Raw genomic sequence first — 10,208 nt, 5'->3', positions numbered from 1 at the left:
TAGTTTAAAAAATTTATTACAAAAATATTTTGGCATGATCATAAGACTTATAACAAGAATATTGAATTCTAAGGGGGTATTTCTCAACTTCAGTACTAAAGACTATGCCGTATGATTTGGCTCCTTATTGGTGTGTTGGTCTAATTCCTTCTTTGTTGGTTCGTCAATTTGCAGTAATAGTTGCATATTCTCACCTGCAATAAACAAAAATAAATTAAGAAAACATGGTTTTGATTTTGTATAATTTAGTTATGAAAGTCTAAAATATTCCTAATAGTGTTTATAAACTAAAAACAGGATTAAGGAGATGTAGCCTATGAATGATTTGCTGTAAGTGAATAAAATATACGTTGAATTTTATAATACTAAGTCCCGATTTGTTATTAGATTCAATATAAAATCATGGATTACAACAAAGTTTAGAATATTTATTTTAAAAAATGCATAATGTCCTAAGTGACATTTCCAAAGTTTCAGCTGATAATGTGGATAAATTCATACTGGATTTCATACATGTTGCAAGGATTGCCACTTGTTGGAAGACCTACCCTATACCTAACATCTCAACCCATTTTTTAAAAAATATTTAACAGTATTCATAAGGATATTCTGAATGTACTTACAATTAATTTCATCCATTGGTTCGTTTCTAATATATTCCTCCCTGACTCCGGCACTGAGAAGTAGTTTTTTCCATTTTCTTGGTACATTCACTAAGTTCAACTTCTGTCCTCTTTTTTGGAATGAGTTCGTCAAGGATGCCAAACCCTTCAAAAACACAATTAGTCAGATCGTTTTAGAACAGAATATTGGTTCAGTGTAGAAATCATGAGTTTTTTTTAGCAGATAATAATGATAGTCCATTTAGGGACCTAGAAGTATTTATTTTTCAAACTGTAGAGTGGAAATACATTTCTCTAGGAAATTATCCTACCTATTCACCTTCAAACCTCTTAAATACATCAGGGTTGTTTCTTATGCATTTCAAGAATAACCTGAAAGCTTGTTATTATCCTTAAACTGTTTTAGTCATTGATCAATGACATATAATTAACTGGGGTCACATCCTCTCTTCTTTTCCTTCACTTTGATTATGATTTCTTGCTATATAGTGAACCGCCTGATTCGCTTGACCCAATGAACTGATACATTTTTTTAATGGATTCCTGTTGGGGTCTCAAACTCTAACGTCTCTGATTGCTATACTGAATTAAGATCACCTTATCTACTTCTCTGAAGACAATGCAATCTATCTGTTTTTCCAATTACTTAGAGTAAAAATGCCTCCTTATTTATTTTACATGGATAATGCAATACAACTGCCCACACCTTTTGAGCAATAAAGATGTGCAGCAGCTATTTGATACACAGGTATCCATATCATCCAGCTACTGCTAATAAAGCCTTATTTGGTCAACCCGCTTGGTTCTGTCCCCTCTTTAATACCATGTTAATTATATTAGATTACTTATCCTACCACCTTGTATACTACTTTTCATAGAATTGCTTCCCAAGGCTATTCTTTCATTATTCTTTTTAGTTCCTTTCCTTCTCCTTGGTGTCCTTATAACACCATTTATTTTATCTTCAATCTGCTGCACCAATGTAAAAATAATTATCTCTGCTTCAATGAATATTTATTTGTTTCTGACAAATATTTATAATCAATATATAAATGCAGATGTAATATGAAATTAATATCATATTGTCCCAAGTTATTTTCATTCCATATTATGGATATTTAAATTTAATTTCATTTAGAACTTTCTTGATTAGTTTCACAGCATATAACTCACCTTAAATTAAAATATGTGCTTTACATGACTTCCATTAATATTTGTTAACTGTTGTAATTGCAATATTTAAGTCTAAATTACTGTTTTCAATTAACGTGTAAGTTTTTTGAACAAGTTATGCCACGTTACAAAGTTTATATGTTTATTATTACTTAATTTATAAATTGTTGAGTTCGCTTAGTAGTCTTGTCATAGTAACTCCTCTTTTTTCCATTTTTATTTTTTATGCTGTCTATAAAGTTCAATTTGCAATTCATTTTATTTTAAATTTTATTTTTTTGATATTTTTTATCATGTTGTGAAAATCCGGTTAGGGGTATTGGCCTCCTGCAATTGTCTCTCTTGTGCCAAGGTAGGAGTGCCCTAGATATCTACTAAATATGATTTGTATCTCTTACAGTTTCAAGTTTCAGATTAAACAATAAATAGGCTTATGAATCCAGTTTCAGCAGTCCCTTTCTTGCAAGAAATTCATCAGATCTTTCACCATTTGTCCTAATGGTAAATCTCACATCCTGCCATGCCACGTGTATAAATTTCTCAGGTATACTAAATTCTCTAAAGCCATTGTACAACTCTTCAGGTATATAGCCACATGATGCCTTAAAATCTATGAAAGGTACATGAATTTTTGTTTTAAATTCTCATTCCCTTCCAAGAATGGACCATACACAGAATATTTGGTCTTAGGTGGATCTTCCTTTCCTAAAGCCACAGTGAAAGGAACCGAGATCTCTTTCAGGTTAGGGCATGAAATGTGTAGTAGTACCTTAATGGTGCAGGAAAGTACTGAGATGCTTTGATAGTCGCTCCATACAAGCCTGTTATCCTTTTTGCCTGTGGATATATCCACATTGGTTCATACCACGAGGACGAGCTCTGGTAATGCATTTTCACTACTTTTAGTTCCATAGGGAGTGCCTCAAAACCAGGAGTCTTATTTTTGAGTTTCCAATTTGTATCAGCAATTTTATCTTAATTAAGGAGCTTGGTGTTCAATTATTTTCCTTTCATCTGGCTTCTATGGATTTACTCCATTTGGGTCCTTAATCCTTTTCTAGTTACTTTGTTTCTTTAGTTCAGGAAGTTAAAGTAATTCATACATTCTGCAACAACTCTAAACTTGTTGGTGACTAATTAACCTTCTTTATTCTCAGGGGATTTTAGTTTATATGTATGGGCTTTCTTTCTTCATTGACCAATCTGAAGAAATCTCTCATTTCTTTGTTACGACTTATTTGTTAAATCTTCTGCTTCTCTCCCTTTCTCCCGTCGTTATTTCATGCAGTTCATTCTTCCTTTACTTTTCTTTAACGAAACTCCTTGTAGTTTTTTTGTCATGGCTTCATTTGGCTGCTTTACTTTCTTCATTGAACCATGTTGGCCAAAGTTTCTTCTCGTAAGCTCCTAATGCGTTTTCAGCTGCTTCCATTATTGTTGTATCAAAGACAGAGGAATACCTTTTAATATCCTGACCTTGATAATTGCTTTTGGCATATTTTAGAATACAGTAGTTTATCACAGTATAATGTGTCTCGGTATTCTTCACCTTTCTCTGAACATGTTTTTATAAATTGGATTTATCTGCTGATTTGGATTATTGAGCAGATTTTAGCAGTTAAATGTATTGCACTGGCAAAATTTTCTGAATGCACGTTAACTGCTCTGTATTTCCTTACTTTCTGTAGATTTCTCTTATGGCGTCTTTTAAGGATGTAGTAGCTCTGATTTACCACTACCTGATCCAGTGACATCCAAGTCTCTTTATGGATATTCCTGTGGGGATAGATAGTATTTCCCTCAGCCAGGTTTCTGGATGCCATAATGTTAATTAGCCTTTCTATGTTACCTTTCATCACAACATTGAGGTTGTGGCTTTCAAATATCTGCTGGCATATTCCTTCCCAGCTTAGCATTAATATCTCTATTACCTTCATATCATATCTTGATACATCCAAGAAGTTTCGAGGAGTTTATAAAAGGCATCCTTTTAAGCAGATATTTTTCTGGGTAAAAGATATACTTAGGAAATTATAGTTGTAGAACTTTCCAGGTATGCTTATAAGACAAATTCTTCGACGTACCGGTTCAAACCCTACTTTCCATTTATGACAAATTCTGAAAACATATTTATGCACTCTCATGACAGCTATATAGATGCATTGGTGGTTTTCAAGAATTCCTCGACCAGTCTATTTGATCTGTAGGATAGTACCTATGTCAATCTTATATATGCCAAATTATTCTAGGAGTAGTTTTAATCTGTATAGGCCAGGTTTGAACTGGCACTACTTCAGACTTGAAGTTGCTAAGATGACTACTTAGAATGCTCGGTGACCACAGGCTCAATGCATATTATACTACATGTAGCTGTAGCGGGTCTAGGCCTTGCAGAGTGAGGGACTGCTGGAAGGTTTGGGAGCTATGGAATCTCCCTAAAGGGAAAGGAGAGTCCAAATATTGTAACATCAACTGTAACTTATCAGTCATTTATTTATTATTTTTTTAAAGATGTGTGGCCCCCTCAGTGTGCAGGATGTAGGCCCCATCATCCTGATCTGTTAATCATGAACTCCAGACAATATGTGGCAAAATATAAGTACATGGTCCTTGTTCAGAGGGTTTATTTCCATGCCTTTAGTACCGGTACTGAGGTAGCAAGCTGAAAAGATTCAGTTGGACTCATGTCATCAATTATTTGTGTTCATTTTCTAATATGTCAAATGACACAGCATCTTTATGATAATTAATCAATTTGGAAATCATATTTGCTTAAATGTTGGAAGATAACAGAAGGCATTTTACGTGCAATTACTTGATGTTTAAGGGTATCTAAGAACTACTCTAAGATGGAAAAAATCACCCATAATCTGATATTATTATACGAATTCCATAATAATCAAAATTCGGAATTGAAACCATTGCTAAAGGTATTCCTCCATCCTGGAGTGCTTGAAGGTGATTGTGATACAATGACCTGGGGTTGGGAGCACCACAATTTGATTTTATCTCCAAAAACATTCAATTTTCATTTCATAACATGCCAGTATTATTTTTGTCTCCAAGAAATGAGTCATTTGTTTACTATTTAACATAAAAGACCAGTGACAAGAAATGAGCATAAACAAATTTTTTATGCATAAATAAGATTTTTATATCACAGTAAAGCAAGAGTACCTTGGCTGCTGTGAAGTCAATGCCTAAGAAGGTAGAACAGTCTATGACAACTGTGTCTGAGCCAGAAGCGTGTCTTTGAAGCTTACCATTAAAATAGTCTGTCGCTGAGAAATAGAGCCCATTCCTGCCACTCACAGTTATCAATTCCTGGTATCATTTTTAAATTTATTAATATCATTGACATTTTTTATTATGTTCAATAATACATTTAACTTATATTACATAAAATTGAGAATTTTTAATTCTGAACTCTAGAATAATTATTTGATGTTTTTATGGAAATCTAGCAATTTGAAGAATTAACTTCCATTATTTCCAGACTTTTATTCAAGAAGTGATACCTTAATGTGGTTAAGTTAATTTATCTTAATGTTAATTATGAATATTTTAGAAATTTTATTGATTTCAGACTTTGAATTAGGTGATCTCATTTTTGGATGAATTTCTCTTTCTTTTGTTTTCTTATATTTTCACTATTAATTGTCTAGTGTTCGAGAGAAACAAGGAAATGTTAATGGTTAAAATCAATCCTTAATTATTTGAATAATATACCTTGCCCGGTTCTATGCTGAGAGGAGGCCTGGAGCTCTTATAGACTAAATGAGTGATTCCCATCAGCACTCCAATCAAAAGTCCAATTTCTACTCCCAGTACGAGGCAGCTGATCAGTGTGAATGTCACACAGAAGAAGTCCAGCCCTGTTGTTAAGCAGGAGTTATTTCAAATACTTCTTTATTTTGAATAATTAACAATTCTCACACATGGAAGTACAATAAAGAGTTTATGCTAAAGGGAAAAGTAAACATTACAACATTAATTTAAAAAATACTCACAACTCTTCTTCCATAAACAGCGAAAGATTTTCCAATCAATCAGAAACACAACTGCACTTATGAGGACTGCAGACAAAGATGCTCTTGGGATAAAATGAAAATATGGCCCGAGGAATCCCAGAGCCATCAAAGCAAGCCCGGCTGAAACAATGGATTAACAAAATGAAATAATGGCCAAGCAATTATTAATACATTTAGAGAATTAAGAATAAACAAATTTTTGTACAACAATTTAAATTTTGTTGAACTACCTGCATATATGTTTGCTATAGGAGTACGGACTCCACTAGCACTGGCCACAGCAGATCTTGTGAAGGCACCAGCAGTTGGCATAGATTGGACACAGGAGCCGATAATGTTGCATATAGAAAGGGTCAGCATCTCATGTGTGGCCTCAACAGGTCCGTTCACTGTAAGATTAAAGAATAGTAGCATTGATATAAATAGTTTATAGAAGTTTCCATAGATAAAAATTATTTTTGCTTGGGAGAGAAGTATTTTTAAAATTTTACCTGACCCATTTATTGAAAGTGACCAATTTTTTTTTTTTTATGATTAAAGAAATTTTTAGTAAGGTCAAAATTTTCTGATCTTTTTTTATGAAGAAGATGCTGTTTATTTTATTGAGATGATCTGTAAAAATAGTTATAGTGATGTAGTTTGGTTTTCCAGAGTTTAAACTGGTTATGTAATTTATTAGATACTGCTGTAAGGTGTTATATAAGCTTCAAGGCATTTATTGGATTTGTATGTCATGTAAGGATTTCTGTATCATCTTTCGTAAACCCTTCCCTCCCATTATTTTCCTTAGCCTCTTTTTTGGTCTTTATTTCATGAATTGAATTATTTTATTCCTGAGAATAGCCGTTTTACTGATAAAATGCATTTTAAGGTGTTTTGGTTTCAAATTATTTTTGAATGCGATTTTTGTTTAATATATTCTTGGTGATGGAGCTCACATTTGGTTTGCGTTAACCTTATACCCTAAAACTAAAAATTAATCATGTAATAGTTGTTGGCAATGTTTTTGGACTCCCACTGAAGTTAGGCTGTTAAATAATGGCTTAGCGAAATGATGGAAGTATTGAGAAATGATTTTTGCCGGTTATAATATAATTCATGATTTTTTTTAAAAAATGGAACAGAAGGGTGATACTTTATTATTGGAATATTCTAATTAATATTTTGTACCATAGTTTATATTTATTACTAGTCATATTGTTTTCATTTTTAATATCTGATTTCAACATTTACTCATTACTCATTTACTACTCACCAAATGCTTTTGCTATGGCTACATTCGCCAATACAGCTATGATGGGAATGATAATGCATCCATTTCTCAACTCTGTGACCATTTCCATAAAATCATAGGTCTGGTTGCCTATCTGGGTGCTAAATGGTGGAAAGGACAGGCTGGGGATACCGCCCTCCACAGCTTCTGAAACATTACAAAACTACTTTTAGCTTCGATATAAATTAATTACCTAGCAAATACTTTATTTCAATATTTCACAATATCGTCAGTATCAAATCAAGATGAAGATATATCAGTGTATGGGCCCTTTATCAGCCTAGAATGCACCATTAATCCAAGAGAAAACTATCAGCCAGTTTAAATACTGATACTCATTATGAAATAGTTAGGCATGTGTGGGATGCAGAACAACCAGAGGTCCTTCAAAAAGTATTCTTTAGTCTCCATAGGATGTATTAACTATGTAAAAATACATTGACCTAATCTCCATTTTTCGCAAAACAATAGGTATTCTTAATTTTTCTATATTGGTATTCTTTCTAAGTTGATAAATCCTTCCTCTCAGACTTTTTATCTAAGAAATCACCAAGAGGCATAAGTCTATTTATGTTAAAGATATGTATGTCAACGTGTCACAATCTCTCAAGAGGTGATAACACCAACAATTATAAAAGGGAAGGCTTCCGGACCACCAGCCCTCTAAATTATTTGAAATAATTTTAACAGTTGAAAGAAATTACGATATTCCCACATAAGAATAAGTTTCAAGTAAACCTTCGATTACTCAACATATCCTTTTCTGATTTTGATGGGTACTTTTAGTTCGTAAATATTTATACTTCCCATTGATGTATGTTTGTATGAGTTTTAATTTAGTTAATAATGGTATGATGTGCAATTTGCGTGAACATCAATATAGTATAGTAAATAACAACGCTAGTTATTCTTGTAAATTCAGCAGAATATCCATCAATCAAAATAAGGGGAGGAATATTGGATAAAAAAGTTATATAAAATATTTTATGTTTTGTTTTTGTCAATAACATCAATATTTGGGTTAAGATACAATGAAAACGAGACTTAACACTACCTAACGATAACGCGAGTTTATTTGTTTACTCAACATACAACGCACTGTTCCTTGATCAAACATTTGATGGTTGTTCATACAGCATTTTCACAATGTTGTTTGTTTTTGTCTTTTGATATATACTAATATGCCTTCTACGTTGGTTATTATTTTTTTAATTCGATATCACGAAAACTAAGATATTTTGTGAGCACCTACATCAGAAAGTCGTCATGAAGCATTGCCTATAGCAATAAATAAAAAATGACAACGCTTCACATTAATAAAAACAAAAATGACTAAATTGTACCAAATTTGTATAATGGCTGATACAAGATTTCCTCAATCTTTGATTCGTTATCAATAGTTATAATAAATAGCATATATAAAGTCTAAAAAATCGATTTTTAATTCAATTAAACTAACTAAATATTTATATGTGTTGCTTATTAACTAATATATTAAACTCTATTATGAGATACAAACTTGTGGTCGCAAAAGGTGCCTGAAAGCCATTGTTCTTATAAAGACAGGCTACGAAGGAGGCTGCCACTACGACCAAGAAATTCCTTCCGAGGCTCACTAACCAGAGTCCTTTCTTCACTACATTAGCGTATTTCCACGTCTGCGGAATTTTCAACTCCTGCGCTTTCTGTTTATAAAGAAGACAATTGTATAACATGAAAGATGCAGTTTTATTGTTAGTTTATAATTTTAAATAAATACTTTCATAATACCCGATCGTGGGCGAACAAAATTATATACTTACGAGGGAAAGTTAAATTCTAGTTTGACAGTGATTATTGCGTTGCCGAAATGGAGTATTTTATTTTCCATTCGTAATACTCTATTTACCTTTATAAGTTAAAATAAACCTTGAAGGTGAAACAAATAGTTAACATAATTGTTTGTACAAAATTATGTTTGAATGCATGTTAATACACCAGTAGTTGACACATCTTAGTTACATGAAGGAAAAAATTGAATTACTCACAACAACATGATTTATTATAACGTTTACATTATTTTGTGGACTGATACGATATCTAAATCTTTTGTGCTATGAATAGTTATATCTAAAATATAGAGAAAAAAAAAATTAATAATTTTTTGAGACATAAGTGATAATTGCTTAGTTGGAATAATAAATCATCTGGTGAAAATTAGCATTGGTATAATGCAGCTTCAGGGAGACTAATATCATGTAAAGGAACTGCTCCCGAATATTCCTCTTCAGAATAAGAAGAATTTCTTCCTCTTCTTCCTTCTCCTTTTCCACTGTGGGTTGGTTTCCTAGGGATTTTGTTTGCTTTTCTTAAGTATCTTTTTATTCTTTAGTCGTTTTAGAGCTCTCATTTATTTTCTTGGTATGTCTACCATTTATTAGAAGCGATCACACAAGGAGTTGGGTCCTTTGCTCATTTCTGTAACTAAATATTATTTTTCCAGGCCAGGATAATCCATTTTTGAAGGCTCTTGGTCAAGAAATAAATTCCAAATATGCCAACAGGATTCATGATAGACGACGATTGTTGATTGAATTGAGCTTGAATATCATTCTGGGAAATTTCTAGTTCATACTCCCCAAACTTTTGGGATTTTCACGGATTTATATGAATGGAAGAAACAGATAATGAAGAGTGCTTAATATTCAAATTATTAAGGTCATCTCTAGATGATTCCTCTTCATAATGTATGCGGAGGACAGTTATATGTATTTTATTTTCCCATAGTCGTATCTTATATAGTTTGTATGTGTTAACCACTGATCCACTGACAACTACTGGTGCCTTCATTCTAAAAATAGCTCAACTTTGTTGCATGTTTATAAAACACAACAATCACTGTTTGCCGTGTTGAGAGATATCGAGCTAAAACTTAATAAATATTTAATACTTTGTTAAATTGTGACAAACTGGTGTTTTAATAAAGAGAGAGAGAAATACTTTATTTATCTATGCTGCCTAAATACATCAGGTCGCAGGTGATAGCAATCTCACACAGCATATTTATCAATCCGTAATCATTAAAAATTACACATACATGGTATAATCAGAAAAAAAGAGATACAATAA

General features: G+C 32.4%; 1 protein-coding gene across 1 annotated transcript in view; it reads right to left on the bottom strand.

The window, feature by feature from the left end:
• The window catches only part of LOC106683071 (sodium-independent sulfate anion transporter), a gene marked incomplete in the record, with an annotated part of 25,566 nt that continues 15,358 nt past the window's right edge, over positions 1-10,208 (bottom strand). The window contains 8 exon segments of the mRNA XM_067053533.1: positions 1-194; positions 624-768; positions 4,974-5,120; positions 5,526-5,671; positions 5,807-5,947; positions 6,058-6,216; positions 7,083-7,247; positions 8,620-8,785. Coding sequence (XP_066909634.1) covers positions 103-194; positions 624-768; positions 4,974-5,120; positions 5,526-5,671; positions 5,807-5,947; positions 6,058-6,216; positions 7,083-7,247; positions 8,620-8,785 — 1,161 coding nt within the window.

Source organism: Halyomorpha halys, unplaced genomic scaffold (assembly GCF_000696795.3).
Source record: "Halyomorpha halys isolate HHAL.00 unplaced genomic scaffold, Hhal_1.1 Scaffold461.1, whole genome shotgun sequence".
In the NCBI taxonomy this organism is placed as follows: Eukaryota; Metazoa; Arthropoda; class Insecta; order Hemiptera; family Pentatomidae; genus Halyomorpha; species Halyomorpha halys.
This window is presented reverse-complemented; position numbering and strand designations above follow the sequence as displayed.